The 22099-nt window shown below is 44.1% G+C and overlaps 1 protein-coding gene across 9 annotated transcripts in view; it reads right to left on the bottom strand.

The window, feature by feature from the left end:
- WDR33 (WD repeat domain 33) overlaps window positions 1–22099 on the bottom strand; it is a 96399-nt gene that overhangs the window by 62568 nt on the left and 11732 nt on the right. For all 9 annotated transcript variants that reach the window (XM_030575258.1, XM_030575259.1, XM_030575260.1 and 6 more), the window contains 5 exons: window positions 7540–7764; window positions 3852–3920; window positions 3270–3374; window positions 2405–2500; window positions 1484–1635 (listed from right to left, as the gene is read on the bottom strand). In XM_030575258.1, coding sequence (XP_030431118.1) covers window positions 1484–1635; window positions 2405–2500; window positions 3270–3374; window positions 3852–3920; window positions 7540–7743 — 626 coding nt within the window. In that variant the 5' untranslated portion in view covers window positions 7744–7764. Of the gene's footprint in view, window positions 1–1483; window positions 1636–2404; window positions 2501–3269; window positions 3375–3851; window positions 3921–7539; window positions 7765–22099 lie in introns of those variants that run through there.

The following is a 22099-nucleotide window of genomic DNA, read 5'->3' as shown; positions in this document are numbered from 1 at the left end:
CAGCCCTAGACTTTCACACTGTTGATCGTGGTAAAGCGACACTGTGCAGAAGCATGGGGGAGAGCACTAAGAAAATTTCCTCTTCAGCCACAGGTGCCTTGCAGCAAGACAAGCAAAAATAAGGGAAGGTGGGAAATAGGAAGATGCTACTGCTACTAGCAGTTGGATTGGTTGCTGAAAAATTCTTATATAAAACATGTTCCACACATATGAAAAGGAACAGAGGGAAGATTTTCCCCTCTGTGAAACAAAGTTAGAATTCTACAACCATGGAAGATGCTTCCAAATTTATCAATATTGTTTGATGAAAGCCACTGGGAAAAGTGTGAGGTTATTTAGCCACATGATTAAGGTCAGACCATCTCCAGCAACTGACAAGCAGCCACTTCCATTCTGGTGCAGCGAATGACCAAGGAAGAGTCTCTGTTCAGTTAATTCAACAGCAATCCCCTTGAAATCCTGGATCTTTATGATCAAGAAGGGGCTTATTGTTGGAGAAATTCAGTGTATGGACATGACACACTAAACCAATAACTGCATCCAATGTGCGCATGTCTTGTAAATCAAACTGTCAAGAAATCCTGAATCTTATCAGAGGGAAAGTGGTGACCTCAACAGGAAGTGCTTCTATGGCAGTGAACCTCTTACCACCACGGGGCAGCACTAGAATCTGAAAAAACACTGTTTAGATTTATTTTGGGTCTGCAGCTCCTCTTCAGGTTTACTTTAAAAAACATTTCTTCTCTTTACACATCTTACTAAAAGATTCATCCATATTTACTTTAGAAACATCTTTCATATACATCTTACTGAAAATATCACTTAACTCCATTTTTATATAAAATACACATTTGCACAACTGAGGTATCAACACTGAATCAAGAAAATGTCCTACAATCTTCTTTTCAATGGTCTGCTTACAGCTTCAAAGCTTAAGAACCCATTCAATGTTAACATTAGACTTCTGGATGTGGCAATCTGTGTGGGTCTTCAGCATTAGTGGAAACCTTGGCCTCACCAAGCCAAGCAGTTCTTCACTTTATTTAGCCTTTTTTTTATTATTATTATTATTTTGTGAGAACTATGCAGGTGTTTTGTTTCTGAAGGTTTTATATTTTATTCAGTTAGATTATTAAAGACTGAATTCTTTATTTGGAATGAAATTGTCTTACACAGTCCGTATAAAAAGGAATAACTGATACACATCGTCACCATATATAAATGAAAAGAATACCAGTGCAAAATGCGGCAGACAAATACATCTCTAACATATTGCAGAGGCAGATACTGGGACAATACTATTTCAGAAAGTTGCCAGCAAAACGGTGAGAATGTGGAAACAAAAGAAAATATTGTGTTTACTTGGTGCATGAAGTTTCCCAGAATCTGACAGAACCCATGCATCTCTGCACCCAGAATACACTTAGAGAACAGTCTAATTATGGAAATAGGTACTACAGAAAATGGTATATTGTGTATAAACCTGGCCTCTCTAATCGCCTCCTTATGTGCCTGGAACATCTTGACGTTGTTCATGTTGGACTGCCAGTATTTCACATATCCCCCGTGGTCTGCTGTCAGCATCCACATATCATTGTGAGACCATGTCATGGCCCTTACAGGGCTGTCGTGAGCCTGAGGAGTCAAAAATAAAACTTCTAACAAATACATTCAAACGTTACCTAACCCACATGAACACAAAAGTCATTCAGAAGGTGTACATTTAACATTTATGACAAGGGAATGAAAGAAATGGAGAATATTCAGATCTGCAAGCTCCTCAGGGACAGACTATTTTATGTTTCTTGCACAGTGCAGTGCACAATTTACTTGTGAAGAGCTTAAGCCTGGCTAGATCAGTTGGTAGAGCATCAGGCTCTTAATCTGAGGGTTCAAGCCCCTGTGTGGGCACTGGAGGGGAATAGCTCAGTGGCTTGAGCATTGGCCTGCTAAACCCAGGCTTGCAAGTTCAATCCTTGAGGGGACCACTTAAGGATCTGGGGCAAAAATCAATACTTGGTCCTGCTAGTGAAGGCAGGGGGCTGGACTCAATGACCTTGCAGGATCCCTTCCACTTCTATGAGATTTATATATGGAGATATACCTAATACTTGCACTGTGTCCCTAATACTTAAAACATAATAAATCCCCACCATATTCCCTTGAAAACAAGTCAGACATACTATCTCTATAGTTCAGACAGGGAGGTGCAGCTCAAAACATTAAATAAATTGCCCAAGATCACAACAGGAGTCAGGGACTGCGCAGGATAAGTACTCAGGTGCCCCTAGCTCTCAGGACTGAACGTAGTAAACTAGCCCATGATTAGTGCGTGGAGATGTATGACTACAATATTCTTTACAATCTTAGAGAAAGATGCAGACAGCTTGCTGGATGCAGTTACCTGTAATATTGTTTCAAAATTGAAAGTCAATCCATTCCACAAGGTGAACTCTCCACTAGAAGCCCCAGTGACCAAGCGCCTCCCTTCAGGAGTCCACTGCAAGAGAAAAATTGAATTACATTGTGTAAACAGTGCCCAGACCCCTTTCCTGTATCCTTCATCACTGTTAAAATACAAGTGCCTACATGAGATTATAAAGCATTTGGATTTATAAAGTGACTTTGTACTGGAAGGTAGGAAAGAAAGAAAGAAAGAAAAAAGAAAAGGACGGTTGTCATAGGATATAGGGCTTTTCATCTCTAGGTCACCAGTTCAAATTCAGCCCAAAACACTAGTAACCAGGAGTTATCAGAAGGTGGCTGTCAAGTCACCTATGTGAAATGAGTTTGATGGCTTCAATCCAGTTCTAGTGAACAGGTGCCCTCATCAAACATGCCACTACTACTAGAATCCTGGCACCCTTGCAGGCAAGCTAGTGAATTGCAAGGATTGAACAGGCATAGTGACTCAACTACCCTCTTCCTTCGAGTTGGTTCCCTCAAGATAACATTGAGACACATTGGTACAAAAAAAAGTTTTGAGAAAATTAGACTGAAGGTGAAATATGTACAAATGCAACAGTAAATAAATTGATTGATTAATTGTCCCAGGGTTCCTAGAATCCTCTGTAGAAAAGATGATGCATGTCAGTCCAGGTTTTGAAATAGCCTTGGGGTGCCCAAGACCTGGAATCCTGCACGATGGTTTTACTTAGAAACATTTCTAGTTTTATTATCTTGCCATTCTAATTTTATTCCAAATATTTCGCAGTTAACTAATCATGCCTGGGAACAAATCATCTAGCCCAGGCCCACATAATACTCACCCTGACAACAAACACTGGGCATTTTACTTTATTGGTAGATGTCCTAACAAATTTTGTTGTTACAGCATTCATAGGATTATTCAGCATTCCTATAGGAGGGACCAGCTGTAAGTAAGGAAAGAAAATAATTTTAGCAACAATGTTTCAACCTGCATCTTGGGAAAGAAGCAAGAAAAGCAGAGGCCCAGAAGGCTCATTTCTGGAAAAACAAGCATCTGATTGTAGGAATGAATCAATTAAACATGTTCAGAGTTTGAAATCAGCAGATACTACTTTCACCATCTCACGAACACAGACACACCATCATCTCCTCAAATGCAACTAACCTTTCAACACCTGAACTTTAGCAATTTCACTTCACTAGAAGAGGACTGAAAGAGTCCATTAACCTTCAGGCTCTCTTCTTGGGACAAAAAGGTTCCTTTAGTGCAGGGGAACATAGCATGAAGATGCCCTCTAAGTCACCTCTCAAGGTGAAATAAAGAACTTTGGTATACAGAGGCAGAATCCTACTTTTCAGCTAGAAGAGTTTTAGTGACTACAATAAGAGCTTCAGAAGCATATATAAAGATTTGCACTTACATCATTATAATATCCCGCATCAGGCTGAATTGCCCGCATATCTCGCTGGTCTCTCTGCCATACTCTATTCTGGAAAGAAAAAAATAGTTATTATTACTGCTGTATTCCAGTATTATTGAACAAAAACTAGGAAGAATTATACAGACTGCATATTTAGAAGCTTCAGTATGCCCTGCATAAGTTTCAGAACAAATCCAGTATAAAATTTGGGGCTTCAGGAAACTAGTAGATTTTACATTATGTAAGATGAAGGAGGAGAGAGGTAGATTATAAGGAAAACAAAGTCAGAAGAATGATTAATTTATAACACAACAGTGTCCAAAAGTGTGACTGGGGCCCATTGATTTCCATTTATTTATTCACAGAAGGTAGATGTTCTACATAAAAATACTAGGAAGGCAGTGATCCTGTGTTTAATGTTCTGCATTACTACAAGAGACACATAAGCCTGGCCTCTTGGTTTTTCGGCCAGAAAGAACTGTATACTCCTGCTCAACCTTTTTAAGAGCTTTGGCTCTGCAGTGACCCCTTGTAGCAGGGTGCTGATGCAAAAACACCTAATTAGCCCTGCCAGTCAGCTCCAAACAAGGGAAGCATGTTGGGGCTGATGGACAAGGCCTGATGTTGGCCTGAGGATTGGCGACACGTGCTGGCCTGACAAGCCAAGGGCTATAAAGGCTGGGAGGGAGCCAGAAGGCATGAGACAGCCAGGGAGAAGTCAGTCAGGGAGGGAACTGGAGGCCTCTTAGCTGAAGGCTGACTCTGCCTGTAAAGGAGGTGACTAATCCTGTAAAGCTTCTATAGAGATGGACACTGGTGGTGGAACAACTTTAAGTAAATAAAGACACAGGTGTTGCACAATCTTGAAGCCTCTCTGAGCCTTACTGGGGGCAGCAAGCGGGCCCTAGGAAGAGGGGTGGATCTTGAACCCGGTTACACCCCTCTACCTAATATAAGAGATGTATTGATGACCTCTAAACTAAAGCAAGTTCCATCCAGTAGTACTTGCATAGAAAGAACATTTCTATGGTCGGGGCACCAAGAGCAGTGTAGTCAAAGGGATGGGGTTTGAAAGGCCAGAAGACAAAAAAAATTGCTTCCAATATATAGGATATTCTATACTGCCAATCATAACAGTATTCAATTATTAGACATGGCATGATTCACAGCTTGGCAAATTTAAGAGTAGCACCCTACTTTAACTTGATATTGTGGGTTCAATCACGTTTTGACTGTGAATCAAAGTTTAAGCTAGAACTGTAGATAAATATTTTTGGCATGTAATTTCCTGACTGGGATGATTATGACGTGATAAAAAACATGAAAGCCCATGCTACGCCAGTAAAATTTCAGATCAGTTAAATATGGAGATAGTTTGAACCTGGAGCCTGGAATCTTAACTTTTGATGGCATGGGATTCAAAACCTGGCTTTAAATGCTGCTAGGTGGGCATAGGAACCTCTTTTTCAAAATATACACACACTTGTTGTACACTTTAAAACATATACCCACATAGCTATATAAACAAGGGGTGTGAAAAACACATAACCCCTACTGATACAGCTATGCTGACAAATGATGGCTTCTGTCAGCATAGCTAATATTGTTTTGGGAGGTGACTTCCTACATCAGCAGAAAAATTCCTTACATTGGTGTATGCTGCATCTACACGAAACGGTTTTGTTAGCATAAGCTCTGTGGTGTAGACAGTGCCACAGTTAACTCTAAGACTATTTTTTAAAATACTTCAATACAAATTTGAACTAAAGCATGTGTGCAAAGTTGCAGGTTTAAAAAAAAAAAAACACAACACAATTTCTCCAGAAGTAAAAAGTGATAGTGTACTACCAATGTGATGATTTTCTGTTTACCTCAGAGTCAGTTCTTATTAATTATGTGAGCTACCAAAAGCAGCCCACTGGAACACTGCTATAAATTCATTTGTTCATTCTTGGGATATTTTAAACATAACAATTTCAAGATATGCTAAAGTGTAAACAGCCATATCTATTTCCTTTTTGTTGTCAAACTATTACAACTGTGGGTTGGCTACAATGGAATGGACACATACAGTTCATTATAATGCTGTCTTTACAATCTGGCAATTGAGATTCTGCCAGCATTCCCATTACGTATTTGGGGATTTACAACTGTCTCATAACATATTTCCACAGAATTAATACTTGAACATGGCAGACAAGATCTCACCCTGGAAAAAACATTTATAACAAAACTTAAGACCAAGGGCTTGTCTACACTGGCAAGTTTCTGCGCAGTAAAGCAGCTTTTTGCGTTCAAACTGCAGATGTGTACACACTGCCAAGACACTTTGTGCACAAAAACTCCTCAGTTGCAGCGCTGCAAAAAAAACCACCTCGACAAGAGTCTTAAAGCTATTTGCGCAGAGGCTCCAGTGCTCTATTGACAGTGTAGACACTTAATTGCTTTTTGCACTGTAATTGGCCCCTTGAGCTGTCCCATAATGCCTCAAGTGACCGCTCTACTCATTGTTTTGAACTCGGCTGCCCCAAAGACATGTGCCCCTCCCCATTCAAAGCACAGTTTCTGACAGCCTTTGTGTGCTGTGCTGGCTGATCTGCTCTGGGCCACAAAGCAAACTATTAATGTGGAATGCTCATGCTGTTGAGCACAGAGACAGTATATATCTATCTGTGCAGAGAGCCTGAGGCGGCGGGGGGGAGGGGGGGTTGATGTCAGGGTTTCCCCCTTCTCCCAGGACTGGTTGCTTCCTGCCACTGTCTGAATGTACAAGACAGCATACTGACACACTGTACCTAAAAATACACTGTCTCTCTCCTCCCTACACACACACACACTACTCCCCCCTCCACACCTGCCCCTTCAGTTGAAAAGCAGCTGGCAGTGTAGTCGGATACCTATGGAACAATGGGATTGGGAAACCTAGATCATATAACACTGTGTCTGCCCCAGGAGGCACTGCAAACTCTTCCCAAAGCACCCTAGTGCCACTTGCACAGTGGGATAGCTACTACAATGCACTGCTGTCTTTGCCATTGCAAGAGCTGCTAATGTGGATGCACTCCAGCGTTCTAATAAAAGTGGTATAATGTGTGGCGCAGAAACTTGCCTGCATAGATATACCCCCAAGTAATTTGGAAAGCCAAGTGGGTATTTTTTTCTTGGAAAGATATCTTCCACAGTATTTGGTTCAAAGCAGTCTCAGCCACTAGGACTGCACAAGGTGGTTCACAGACTTGCGGTACGAGTAGCCTATATTACAGTTTTTTTTCATTCAAGGAAGCAGCTGAATAGAAAATGACAACTACTTTTCTGTTGCAAAGTATAGACACTCAATCTTTTATTTATTTATCATTTCTCCCCACAAAGAAAAAGCCAAAAGTTGACAGAGAATGATCATAAGAATCTTAACATAATTAACGTATGATTTAGGTCAGCTTGAATGTCAAAACAAAGTAATAATATGTGCAATTCTTGTCCCAAATCAGAATTCCCAGAAAAGCTTTATATAACAGCAAATCTTCCACTTCAAATATGCATTAAAGGTTTATTGCTCATTCTGAAAAGAACACTGTCAATTATACATAATCCCCAATTACCCAAACTACTCAGTGAATATACCTGAAATTTGAATAGAGTGTCAGAAAACATTATTCAGACTTTGATACAGTAGACTAACTAGACTTACCTCCAAATATTTAATTACAGAGGGATTGTAGTCTATGGTTTTCCGGTTCACAGCTTTTCTCATCCGTTTCCCATCAAAAGTGAGCTGCTGCATTGCCTGCTGCTGTGCAAAATCAGGTCTCTTGTAGAACAGCTGCCGAGGTGCCTGGTGCTGGAACCTCGGCATATGGAAAAACCGGGGTGGGGAGCCAATTTCTGTGGCCATGGCGATCTTGTTTCTAAAACACTAAAAGAGGTAAAATATTAGGGAACTGCTGTAATTAAGATATGTTTCTGCTTAAAGTGTTAAAATAAGTCTATCTGGAAATCATTTTACTTGCTCGTGTAAACATGGTGTATGAAAGTCTGTCTTTTCAGAGAACAGGTTTGCAAATAAGCACTTCCTATTCTTGCTTTGCCTCTCAGCAAGTATCTAACTCAAATCTGTAAATTACAACTTTCAACTTAATTCAGTAAGGTACAGTTTGCATTTAAGGCAGAGAGGAATTTACTGCCAAGACCAGCCACTGCACCAAGCATGTCTATGCAGCAGTTCGAAGCGTGTTTCCCAGTTCAGATAGACCAACATATGCTAGCTCAAGCAGAGCTAGTGCATCTGTCTACCCATGCAGGGAAACATGATTTCAGCTGCTACAGAGAATACACCAAGTTAGCATTCATTGCAGTTTAGAGATAGACAAACCACAGAAAAAAGTATACTCCTAAACAATCAAGACCAGAATAAATTGCTGAGACCAAGTCTTATATTTGCTTTTGAAGAGCAAATATAAATCAAATTGTTGTATGTTTAGAGTCTTGAAATTGCCTCACTAGAGAAAGTCAGTTTTAACTTCCTGATATTTCTAATCAGTCTTAAAAGAAATACACTTTAAAAAAAAAATTAAACAACATTACAGAAGTCCCTTGAGAAAGGAGGATCCAATCCATAGTGAAATTTTTTTTTTAAAGTCCCATCGAGATATTTAATGTTTAAGATTTGAGAGACAGCAAGGGGAGGGGGGAGAAGAGGACAACACTTAGATACAGAAATAGGATTATGCCACTATTAAGTCTGCTACTGTGCTAGTAGAAGCATAGCAACTCACTTTTGAAAATACACTACAATGCCAGATCAAATTCTCAGTTCAGAAGGGACATTTTTCAATTGCCAGCCCTAACAAATTACCCTGGGTTCTGAAAAACCAAATCTAGATTATTTTCAAACACATGTAGCATGTTTTCTACAAGATCAAATTCCGCTTTCAACTACACAATTTATGCAGATACAACTGCACATCTTAGGGTATAATCGTAAAACAAGATTTTATGCAGATATAACAAACATCAGGATTTGGCCTACAGTATCCTTTATAACCACTGATGATGCCTGTGTATGAAGAACAGCTCATCTTCAAGCTGCAAGGCAGACAGATTAACAGTGAAAAGTAAATACAGTTTTTTAAATCCTCAATTTTAACCATTTGTTTATAAAACAGAAATTGTTTTACAGTATGATTTAAATTAAAGTGTTCTCAAAGTCTGAAGAGAAAGCTGCCACATGGTAAGTTTTGCATTCCACTAAATGAAAAAAGTCTTAATATTTTACAAACAAACCTGAAGTTTGATAAGATTTACGCTTAACGTGTATAAGAAGATATCAAAATGTTGACAGTGAGTTTTTTAAAATTTCTAGTTCTTAACCACTGGGATTCTTGAAACTTAAAACCAACTCTTTATGAGCTCTCCCTGGCGCACACATTTTCCATTATGGTATGGACATACTAAATTATTATGTTAGGATTGCTCCCAGATAAAGGATGACTGCTAGCACTGATCTTGCATCTTCAGAGAAAACCAAAAAAGTTTTGGGGAAAGTACTGTCAAGTAGCCAAATACTCAAGAACTTTTTTAAATAAAGTAAACTTGGGACCTATCAACCTTTACTGTGTCCAACAATTTGAGATACCTCACAGACAATGTGTTGAAACCTAAAACCTTGCACACACAACTAATTTATAGTTAGATAACAATTCTGTTGAGGATGTACAAGGCTATTTTAAAATATTCATACGGAATAGAATTTAAACGCAGTCTTTGCAAGTTTAAGTAGTAAAATATAATTAGATTAAGCAGACATGACTGAATATGTACGGGGACTGAAGGCATTGAATAAGAATGTGCATTTGTAGAATGCTATCAGAGAAAACTGCATTTTGTGTTACAAAACTTCACTGAAAGCAACACACAACTGCAGCAGTGGGTACGCAAGTTCACTTGCAAATGCGCAGGAAATCAAATACAAGCCTCTGTGGTATAACAAAATAGAGGACTCTTCAAAATCCAGGCATCTTATCTAAGGTATCTAATAGGCAGTCTATCAGATACCACTAACAGCTTGGATACACATGGAAGTCCAAATCCAAAGTAAATGCTCAAAACCCACCTTTAACTATTTTGAGACAAGAGAAAGGAGATGCTAAAACTTCCTCATCCAATCCTCCAAATATTGCCCTAACACAGGAGGGAACAGAATAAAATGACTTAAGGTAGATCAGCTCACTCATTCAGATTTTACATCTCTTAAACTCAAATTAACAAAACAAATTTCAAAGATCAGATTTTTATTAAAATCTCCAAGCACATCAGCATCACACCACAGGTTTAGAAAACTTGTGACAATTCATGTGCATATTTAAAAACAAGGATGGCCAGCACATCCCTCGGCCCACGCCGCTTCCTGCAGCCCTCATGAGATGAGAAACCCAGAAGGAAAGACTCTGACTCGCTGGGCAAGGAGATTAGGACTAAGTGAGAACGGGACTAGGACAAGAGCCGTGGTGAAAAGAGACGTCTGAGACAGGCTGGAAAGGATGGAGTCAAGCTTGGGGGAAAGGGCAAGAGAGTCTTTGTCTGCAAGAGCACACTCCCTGAGAGCCAGCAATGGAACCCAAGGTGCCCAACCATCATCATCCCTCTGCTATCAGCAAATATCTGTGAAGCCCATTTGCAAAATGTGTCTCTCATCCATACTCTAGCGCTGGCCCAAGGAGGAGGACACTAGCACCACTATCAGTTACTCCACTGGCTCACTGGCAGACTTCTGTGCAGGGGATCTAAAAGTTCCAACAATGCTGTGTTGAGCTGTGTAGGTGTCAGTATGATGCCACATGAAGGAATGTGTTTGCTTTTTAAAAAACTAGAAAACTTAATGTAGGGTAACGAATATTATCAAAAAATGGCATCTGATCACATAGTTAAAGACTGAATAATAATGCACACATACAAACGAATCAAATTAAGGTTGCGCTATTTTGGCCAAAACTACTAATCCTAATTAACTAAACCAAACCGAAATGAACCACTCAAACAGACTTAAAAACGGCCTCCTTTTGCAACAAATTGGCTAAATAATTTTTTTAAAATCACACCTTACATTACATTGTTTGAACTTTCTCATGCATTCAAACCCTAACTCTTAAAAAAAGAGAAGTCCCTGTTTATGCTTGATCTTACATTTTTTGACATGGCTTCTGCAAAATTTTAAATACACACAGTTACCTACCTCTCGTAACTGTTCTTCCAGATGTGTTGTTAATGTCCATGCCAATTAGGGGTGTGCGAGCTGTGTGCACAGGTGCCAGAAAGATTTTCCCTTAGCAATACCCATTGAGTTAGTTTAGGTGCCCCTTGGAGTCATACCTCCAATGCGGCAAATATAGGGCCCTGCTGACCTGCCATCATTTCAGTTCCTTCTTGCCAGTTTGCTCCAACAGAGGTAGGTGGGTGGGTATTGGAATGGACATGAGCAACACATCTCAAAGAGCAACAGTTATGAGAAGTAGGTAACCATTTTTTCTTCGAGTGATTGCTCACGTCAATTCCAATTAGGTGAGCACCAAGCCTAAATTCTGGACGTGGGGGTCGGAGTTCAAATGGCTGGCTGACTGTAGCACCACTCTGCCAAAGGCTGCATCATCTCTAGCCTGCTGAGTAATGGCATAATGCAAGGTAAAAGTGTGGACTGATGACCACGTCACAGCTCTACAGATTTCCTGGGTCAGAACCTGGGCCACGAACGCTGCCAACGATGCCTAGACCCTTGTAGAGTGTGCTGTAAAGGGAGGGGCAGGTATTTTCGCCAGATTATAGCATGCCCAGATACAGGACATAATTCATGACAAAATTATTTGGAAGGAGACTGGAAGCCCTTTCATTCTGTCTGCTACTGCGACAAAACAGCTGAACAGTGGCAATGTCCATTCGATATAGAAGGATAAATGCCCGGCGAACATACAACGAACGAAGTTTTTGCTCCCTGCTGCTTGTGTGCAGCTTGGGATAGAAAATTGGAAGAAAGATATCCTGGTTAACATGAAACTGTGAGACAACCTTAGGAAGAAAAGCCAGATCCAGTCTAAGCTGAACCATGTCTTTACAGAACACCATGTAAGGAGGCTCAGATGTTAAAGCCTTGAACTCAGACACCCTCTTGGCTGAAGATATCACTACCAGGAATGCCCCTTAATATGAAAGGTAAAGCAGAGAACATGTTCCAAGCAGTTTGAAGGGTGTCCCTATTAGCCTGGAAAAGGACCAGGTTAAGGTCCCAGGCTGGGATCAGTTGTCATGTGAGAGGGTACAGTCTGTTGAGACCTTTAAAAACTACCTATCATCGGGTTGGCAAAGACCGACCGGCCCTCCACGCCTGGATGGAAGGCGGAAATGACAGCCAAGTGGACCTTTACTGAAGACACAAAAAGCTCTTGCCGCTTTAGGTGGAGGAGTCGTCCAATATCACGGGTATGGATGAGAGCGTTGGAGACAGGAGATATTGAGGAGATATTGTGAATCTTTTCCATTTGGCTACGTAGGTAGCCCTAGAGGTGGGTTTCCTACTGCCAAGGACTTCCCTGACTGGACCCAAACAACCCAGCTCCAATGGGTGTAGCCATGGAGCTTCCATGCCATGAAGTGAAGTGAGTCAAGGTTTGGAGTCAGCCATGATCCTGAGTTATCATGGGAGCAGTGGAAAGGTGATTGGGTTTTCCACGGACATTTGCAGAAGAGATGTGTACCAGTGCTGATGGGGCCAAGCAGGCTGGGGCTATCAATATCACCGAAGCTTCCTGTCTCCGAACTTTGAGTAGCACCTTGTGGACAAGTGGTATGAGCGGAAATGCGTACGGGAGGTGGTCTTTCCATGGAAGAAGGAACATGGCCGCGATGGCACCCAGGCTGTGATTCCAGATGGAGCAGAACTGCAGGCACTTCCTACTGTGTCACGGGATGAACAAATCTAACTGGGGAATTCCCCATGGATGGAAGATGGTGTTCATGACATCCAGGCAGATGGATCACTCCCATACTGTGAAAAGACCTCCTGGGATGGCCTGACAACTCATTCTGAACTCCAGAGAGATAAGAAGCTGCCCTCAGCTCTCCGACGTTGATATGAAGCGAGAACTCCACTTGGAACCCGAGGCCCTGAATTCCCCTATGTGTGCACCCCAGCCCATCACTGATGCATCCATCACCAGCAAAAGGGACAGCTGTGGCCTGGTGAAGGGAACACCCACACACACACATTACTTGTGGGTCGAGCCACCACAGGAGGGACTCGAGAACTGGCAGAGGGACAATCTTGTCCAGATTGTCTCAAATAGGTCGATACACCAAGGCTAGCCATGCCCTCAGTCTGGCGTGCTGTATTACATAGATACAAGCAGCCATGTGGCCAAGTAGCTTTACACAACTCCTTGCTGTGGTGGTAGGACACTGCCTGAGACCTCGTATGATGCTGCACAGGGTCTGGAAACGCAACTCTGGGAGGCATGCCCTTGCCTGTGTTGAGTCCAACACCGCCCCTATGAACTCTATCTGCTCAAAGGGGGAAAGAGTTGACTTCTGTACATTCAATAGAAGGCCCAGGTCTTCAAAAGTGGCTCTTATGAGGCTCACATGAACCTTCACTTGCACTTTGAGTGGCTAATCAAGGGCCGCTCCATCGAGGTACAGAAACACCTGCACCTAGTACTTGTGCAAGAATGCAGCCACGACTGCCATGCACTTGGTAAACACTCGAGGAGCCGCTGACAGGCCAAACAGAAGGGCTGTGAATTAATGATGATTGTGGTTCACTGAGAACCTGAGGTACCTTCTGTGGGACGGCATTATTGAAATATGAAAGTATGCGTCCTTCAAGTCGAGGGCGGCACACTAGTCCCCCACAGCCAAAGAAGGGATAACAAAGGCCAAATAGATCATGTGGAACTTCAGCTTCTTTATGAACTTGTTGAGGTCTTGCAGGTCTAGGACGGGCCTGAGACCACCTTTGGCTTTTGGTATTAGGAAATACTGGGAATAGAACCCCTGGCCCTTCGGCTCCTGAGGGACCTCTTCCACCACCCCCACATTCCTGCATGAGAAGTTGCTTCTGAGAAAGGCCCCTGAAGAGGGATGCGGAAGGAGGAATGGGGAGGGATGTGAACTGGAAAGAGTATCCCTTCCCTTTTTTACCGTGGGGAGTACCCAGTGATCTGATGTGATTCGGGCCCACACAGGGTAGAAATGGGATAACTGGGATGAAAAGGTAAGTAAGGATGGAGCCAGAGTCCGGACTCATGCGTTGCCCCTGGGAATATCTTCAAAAGTTCTGCTTTTGGCCTGAGGACTGCGTCATCTGCCCAGAGTCCTGGGCTGAGGAGGGGGGAGGAGGCCTCTTTCTATTATTTCTGTTATGCCACCTAGAAAACTCCTGCCTGTTCTGCTGGTGGTAGAAACGACGCGGGGGTTGCAGCTTAAAGTGCCTCTGCTGCACAACTGGTTAAAATTATATAATAAAATAAATCATAATCATCATCACACTCAGAGTAGCTATCAGTGGTTCACTGTCAAACAGGGAGGAAGGGTGCATGCTGTCCAATATTTTCATTGATGACTTAGATAATAGACTGGAGAGTACGCTCATAAAATTTGCAGATGACACTAAATTGGAAGGAATTACAAGTACTTTGGAGGACAGGATCAGAATTCAAAACAACCTTGACAAATTGAAAAATCTGTCTGAATTCAACAAGATGAAATTCAATAAAGCCAACTGCCAATTACTACACTAAGGATGGAAAAAAATCAAAGGCACAACTACAAAATGAGGAACTGGGTAGGCAGTAATACTGCTGAAAAGAATCTGGATCACAAATTGAATGAGTCTCAACAATGTGATGCAGTTGTGAAAAAGGTTAATTTTCTGGGATGTATTAACAGGACTATTGTTTGCAAGACACCCAGCACTGGTGAGGCCTCAGCTGGAGTACAGGTATCCAGTTCTGGATGCCAATTTAAGAAAGATGTGGAAAAATTGGAGAGAGAGTCAAGAGGAAAGCAACAAAAATAATGAAAAGGTTTAGAAAACCTGACCTATGAGGAAAGGTTAAGAGAAACTGGGCATATATAGTTTTTGAGAAAAAACAAGAGGAGGGGGGAGGGAGGAGAATGATGACCTTATAACAGTCTTCATATAAGTTAAGAAGGGCTCTTATAAAGGGGATTGTGATCAATTATTCTCCATGCTCATGGAAGGAATGACAACAAAGAGTTATCTTTTCCGTAATTGGTGTTCTTTGAGATGTCACTCATGTCCATTCAATGTAGGTGTGTGCGCTCGCCACATGCGCTAGTGCTGGAAGTTTTTCCCTCAGCAGTATCCTTAGAGGACCGACTCCGAAGCACCCTGGAGTGGCGTGCACATTCTGCAGTATATAGGGAACTGCCGGTTCCCCCAGTTCCTTCTTGTCGGAAACTCCAACAGTGGGGAAAGAGGGCAGGTTGTGGAATGGACATAAGCAAAGCAATTAGGAGAACACCAGTTACAGAAAAGGTAACTGTCTTTTCTTCTAGTCCATTCAACTTAGGTGACTCCCAAGCAGTACCCCTCAGAGGTGGTTAGGAGTTCATGGACATGTAGATTGCAGCACAGCTCCGCCGAACCCAGCGTTGTCCCTGGCCTGCTGAGACAGGGCGTAGTGGGTCATGAACGAGTGCACTGAGGACCACGTCATGGCTTGGGAAGTATGCCAAGAAGACGCCTGCACTCTGGTCAAGTGGCCTCTGACAATCAGCAGCCAGGGGACTCCCACCAACTCATAGCAGGTCCGAATGCAAGAGGTGACCCAGTTAGAAATCCTCTACATGGATACTGGGAGGCCCTTCATCCTGTCAGCTGTAGAGATGAGAAGCTGAGTCGACTTACGGAAAGGCTTTGTCTGATCTAGGTAGAAAGCCAGGGCCCTTCTTACGTACGAGGGTAAAGGTGCCTCTCTTCATTAGTCTCATGAGGCTTAGGGTAGAAGACTGGAAAGAAGATGTCGACGTTCCACATGAGCAAGGACACCACCTTCGGAAGGAAGACCAGGTGAGGCCGGAGCTGGACTTTGTCCTTACAGAAGACCGTGTACAACGGTTCTGAGGTCAGGGTTTGCAGTTCGGAGACTCGCCTTGCCGATGTCACCACCACCAGGAAAGCTACCTTCCATGACAGGTGAGACAGGGACCATGAGGCCAAAGGCTCAAAGGGTGGGCCTGTGAGCCTGAACAGAACCAAGTTGAGATCTCACTGAGGGGCCGGGGATCAGACTTGATGAAAAAGTCTCCAGGCCTCTGAGGAACTTGACCGTCATGTCATGGGACATTATCATCTGCCCTTGGATTGGTGGATGAAAGGTTGAAATGGCAGCCAGACATACCTTGATAGAGGATTGCGCCAGGCCCTGGTTCCTCAAATGAAGCAGGTAGTTTAAGACTGACTGCGCCAAAGAATGCGAAGGGGAGATGCCCCGTTCAGCAGCCCAGCTGGAGAACCCCGTCCACTTTGCCAGATAGGTGTGCCTAGTTGAGGGCTTTTACTCTCGACGAGGACATTCTGGATCCTTTCCAAACAGGCCCGTTCATTTGGGTTCAGCCACACAGCATCGACACCGTGAGGTGGAGGGACGGGAGGTTGATGTGCAAGAGTCGGCCGTGACCCTGTGACAGCAAGTCCAGTCTGTTCGGCAGGGGCCAGGGAGAGATCATTGACAAGCTTGACAGCTTTCTGAACCAGCGCTAGCGAAGCTTCACTAGGGCGATCATGATAACCTGCGACTTGTCTCTCTTGATTTTCACTAGGACCTTGCTGATTATCGGAATCAGAGGGAACACATATATCATGCTTTCTGACCACACCAGGAGGAAGGCATTGGAGAGAGAACCCTTGCCCAGACCCCGTCTGAAGCAAAACCTGTGACACCTCCTGTTCTGCCTGGTGGCACATAAATCCACTTGATGAGTTCCCCACCGACGGAAGAACATGCCAGCTACTGCCGAGTGGAGCACCCACTCATGGTGAGAGGAGGGGTCCCTGCTTAAGTGATCTGCTAGTGTGTTCTTGGCACCCGGAAGGTGACACACTTCTAGACGGATTCTGTGATTGATGCAGAAGTCCCAGAGATGGAGTGCCTCTTGGCAGAGGGCCAAGGATCGTGCTCCCCCTTGTCTGTTGATATAGAACATCAAGGTTGTGTTGTCTGTCAGGACTCTGACCACTTTGCCTGACAGGTGAGGTAGGAGGACCACAAATGCGCTGCACACTACTCTGAGCTCTTTGATATTTATGTGTAGCGTCAATTCCTCTGGGGACCACATACCTTGGGTCTAGAGGGAGCCGAGGTATGCCTCCCAGCCTAGGTCCAAGGCATCCAAAAACAACTCAACTGAGCGAGGAGTGTTGATGAAGGGAACTCCTTCCAGGACTTTCCCAGGGTCAGTCCAACATCGCAGTGAGGTAAGGACCATTGTGGGGATGGTGACAACCTTTTGGGATTAAAAGTAGCGGGAATAGAACCCCTTGTTCCTGTACTTTGGAGGAATAATCTCCACCACATCTAGCTGCAGTAACCCCTCTGCCTCCTGCACGAGGAGACTATTGTGAGAAGGGTCCCTGAAGGAGGATGGGCCAGGGGATTGGGAAGGATGGGTAGAAAGTAACCTAACGCTACTGTACTGAGGACTCATCGGTTCGATGTTATAGATGCCCACACAGGGAGGAAAGGAGAAAGACGGTTGGCAAAAATAAGTGAGGGAGGATTCTGGGAAGAATCCTGTATGTCACCCTTGGCTTACCCTCAAAACAAGCACTTTCCTGCCTGCTTCTTGCGAGTTGAGATCAATCGAGAGGCCTGTGAAGGCTGTTGACTAGGACATCGCTTATAGCCTCTGGATTACTTATAGGGAGGCTCCTGGCAGAGGTGGCTCCCCTGGTCCTGAGGCTGCTGTGGCTTAAACCGCTGGCAGGCAGGGCCAGAAACGTACAGGCCCAGCGTTTAAAGGGTCACGCAGGAGTCCGATAGGCCATGGAGCTTATTGCATCAACTGCTGAACCTCTGTAGACAAGTCAGAGAGGAGCAGCCAGGATGCCCAGAGCATGGCGACAGCCAAGGCCACAGTTTGGGCGGCAGTATCCGCCGCTTCTGACGCAGCCTGGAGCATCGTCCTGGCCGCAGTCATGCCCTTCTCCATAAAAGCCCAGAACTCCTTCCCTAGAAGCCTCAGGTAGAGAGCCCTTGAACTTGGCCATGGCTTACCACACATTAAAATCATAGCATCCCAGGAGGGCCTGATGGCTGGCCACCCATAACTGGAGACTAAAGGACAAATAAACCTGACACCCAAACAAGTCTAGCCTCTTGGAGCCTTTGTTCTTAGGGGTAGCCCTGGGTTGACCTTGTCACTCCCTGTGGTTAACCGCTTCTACCACTAGGGAATTGGGAGCAAAGTGGGTATACAGGTACTTGTGGCCTTTGGATGGCACAAAGTACTTCGTTCAGCCCTTGGAGATGGGTGGCAGGGAAGAGGGAGCTCGCCACAGGGCACTCGTGATTTTAGAGACCCCATCAGGAAGGGGCAGAGCCACTCTGGCTGGTGCTGTGGAGCAGAGGACATCCAAGAGAGAGTTTAACAGCTCCTCCAGCTCCTCCACCAGAAGACTCAGTTTGGCAGCAACCCTCTTCAGTAGTTCCTGGTGTGCTTTAGTGTCATCTGGAGGAACCGAGGGAGGAGTCCCTGTTATAGCCTCATCTGACACAACAAGGAAGGTACTCCACAACCATTGATGGCCCAGTGGCTTGTTTCCCTGCTCCCTCTTGGACCTGCAGGGTCCTTGCACCCGAGGCTTCGTGCACCAGAGGAGGGTGGGAGAGAGGCAGCTGGTCTCTCCTAGGCTCCAGACACTAAGCAGGAGACCTGGGAGGGTTGAGTGAACCCCCACAAGTTCCATGGGTACCATGGTACCAGCCACTATGCCCGAGGCCACAGGGCCAGTTTCAGCAATGACAAAGTAGCCAGTACCGCAGCTTGTCCCGCCATCAGGGAACCTCGCTCTGAACCAGGGCTGGATCCTGAGCCGTCGCTCCCAGGTGACCAGGACAGAGCAGAACGCTGGCTCTGTCCCAAGTGCTGCTGGTCACTCCACCTGGAGTCTGATCTTAAGTAGGGTCTTAGGGACCGATGACCCTCAATAGATCTGCAACGGCTTGGAGTTGGCGATCTACATCTTGCACTTGATGAGCAGTACTGGGATGAGAAGCGGGACCGGTGCCAGGAAGTGCCCACACATGGTGAGGTCCTCCTAGGAGATTGGCGACGGTCCAAGGAACAGTACCGTCGATCTCTCAACAGGTCCCTGGAGCGGTACCACAGTCTTGAAGATACCAGGTGCTGGGACTAGTACTCTTGCCAGGTGGGCTGCTGGGGGAGGTGTGTCTCCAAAGGTCTCTGCCCAGGTGCTCCCGAGCTGCGCCTCGAGCCTCTCTGCCTGTGCCCAAGGTCCAGGGACCAAATGGGGCTGAGTTGCGTCTGCCTTTCGCGGTCAGATACATAGCGGCTACAGGAGGGCGAGTGCTGGCAGATGTTCCCCACATCAGGGAACAGTGCCATTGAGGCGAGGACCAAAGCAGTCCAAACGTGAGTTTACCCAGGGACCAAAACAGCAGGAGCCAGTGTGGTCAGCATCGGGAGGGGCACTATCTCCTATGCTGTCTGCAGGGCCTCCACTGTGGATGGCACCCAGAGCTGATGGAGGCCTCTGCCGTTATCTGGGGTAGTTGGCGGGGAGTGGGTTGGGCTACATCCCTCCACTGGAGCTTGGGCCCAAGATCCCAACGTGGGCAGAGTTGCCCAGTATGAGACCTTGCTCACAGTCAGCCTTATCCTTTCCCTTGCAGGGGGTTGGAGACCGACCTAGTCCCGCCCTCTTCGGATTCTTGGTCGGAGCCATGGATTGGGACTGGTGCCAGCCAGTGGACAGTCCCGGTGGGGTGCTGTATACCAAGGTCATGGTACTTGGTGACAAGTTGGAGCGTTGCTCCAGTGCCAGGGTGAGGGTCGACTCCATAAGGAGCGCTCTTAAATGAATATTGCGCTCCTTCTTAATCCTTGGCTTGAGGGACTTGCAAATTTTGTACTTCACTAATATGTCCTTCATCCAAGCAACGCAGACAACTGTTGTGTGGATCACTAACAGGCATGGGCCTCTTGCAGCAATCATAGCACTTAAGGTCTGGGGACCAGGGTAAGTCCCATCCTCAGACAAAGTCCCATTTGGGACCTACACAGTCTCTAATAATAGCTAAGGGATTTATAAACACTCATAGAAAACTATATACAGTGTAATACAGGAAATAACTAGTTTGGACGAACAAGCAGTAACAGCAACAGCTGAAGCAGTCACAGCTCCAGCACCACACCAGCAGGAAAAAGGAACTAAAGGGGGGGGGGGACTAGTGGCACCCTACATACCACAGCATGCACACACCACTCCAGGTGGTGCTGGAGTCTGTTCCCTACTGATACTGCTGAGGGGAAAAACTTCCAGCACTGGTGCATGTGGCGAGTACACACACCTACATTGAATGGACATGATCAAGCACTCCAAGTAATAGTAACTGGCTTAATCTGCAGCAAGGTACATTTAGTTTAGATAATTCTAACTATAACAATAGTTAAGCAACGGAAAAGGCATTTAAGGGAGATTGCAAAATCCCAGTCATTGTCTAACCTCCAAACACCTGTCAGGGATGGTCTAGGGTATATTTGGTCCTGTCTGAGCACAGGGAGCTGGACTAGATGACTGCTCAAAGTCTCTTACAGCCCTACATTTCTATAATTCTAGATCAGTAAAAGCTTGAGTGTAGGCACAGTTACTGACAAAAAAGTGCTTTTGTCAGATTAATTTTGTTTGCGCAACTAAAAGGCTTAAGTTTATTGGGCTGTTCCCATTTTTTGATCCCTGTTTTTTATCATCTTTGGAAAAAAGTGTTTCTTTATGGGCAATTTTACCTCATTTGGTTTGGTGACTAAGATCCATTCTTCCCTGTTTTTTTCACATTTTTCTACTGGGGAAAAGAACCTTTCCTGAATCTCATTCTCTAAATCCCGTCTGAGAATCTTGTTTCTCTTCTCCATGGAAAAGGGATATGATCCTCTCTCAAGGTTTAGACTTGTGTTTTTAGCCACATTTGGAATTTTCCATACTTCAGAAAAGTCAGGAGATCAAAACGATAAATGCATGTCCTTTCCTGCACACCATTCTCTCTGATTTAGGTAGAAAACAAGTTCGCCTGACCTGGTAAGGTTCTGAAAGACTAAACACCAGGGTCAAATTTATAAGTCTCTTGTTTTTTTAAGCATGAAAATCCCAGGTGGGGTTTCACAGAAAAAGGTTTTTCCAATCACGCAAATATTACATCCCTAGTAACTGGTAATACCAATATTTTGAACTATCAGCAACAGTTATTCTGCAGATAGTTTCTCATACATAAAAAAGAAATTAATTTAATTCTTCGTTTAGGCTTTTTTCCCCTTGAACTTCAGCACCAATTCACTTTACTTCCCCCCACACCTTTTGCTGAAAGGACCCAGCTCTACCAATACTACAATCTTTCAGAGAGTGAACTCTATTTTCAAGAAGCACTGCTTTTAAAAAATAAAAAGGCCCTGAAACATGCCAAATACAAATTTAGCATCAGAGAGTCCCCACAATGCTTTCTGAAAATACAATGAAAACAGTTTTGTCCACTCTACATGCTTAAGTCATCTTCAGTACCTGTTCAGAGGCAGATATCCACTGACAGCAACAGTTCAGTTCTCTAAGGTCTGAGAACTTTATACCGCTCAGTTGGTCTTTCTTTGTAAGGAACAGATCAGTTGCCTACCCGTCATAAACTCTAGCCTTAAAAATCAAAATCTATGACCTATCTTGGAATTCAAGTACTTAGCAAATTCATTCCATCCTTAATGTTTCATTCTAAAACTGAATGTTTGATATTAGTCACGTCAGATATTAAAAGTTTACCTCCAGATACATAAATAATAATGATCGAAATGGAAGTTGTCCAAATTAATCCTGTATGTGGTAGCATCCCTTTGCGTGATCACATAAAGAAAGACCTTACAAGCAGAAATGGAAAAATAAAAGTTTGTACAGATACCTTACCTGAGAATTTAGTATTTACAATCTCAATCTTATCTTTGCATGACCAAAGATTTTTTTG

This window comes from Gopherus evgoodei, chromosome 9, assembly GCF_007399415.2.
Source record: "Gopherus evgoodei ecotype Sinaloan lineage chromosome 9, rGopEvg1_v1.p, whole genome shotgun sequence".
Taxonomy (NCBI): Eukaryota; Metazoa; Chordata; order Testudines; family Testudinidae; genus Gopherus; species Gopherus evgoodei.
The sequence above is the reverse complement of the archived record's forward strand: the minus strand, read 5'-3'. Positions and strand labels throughout refer to the sequence as shown.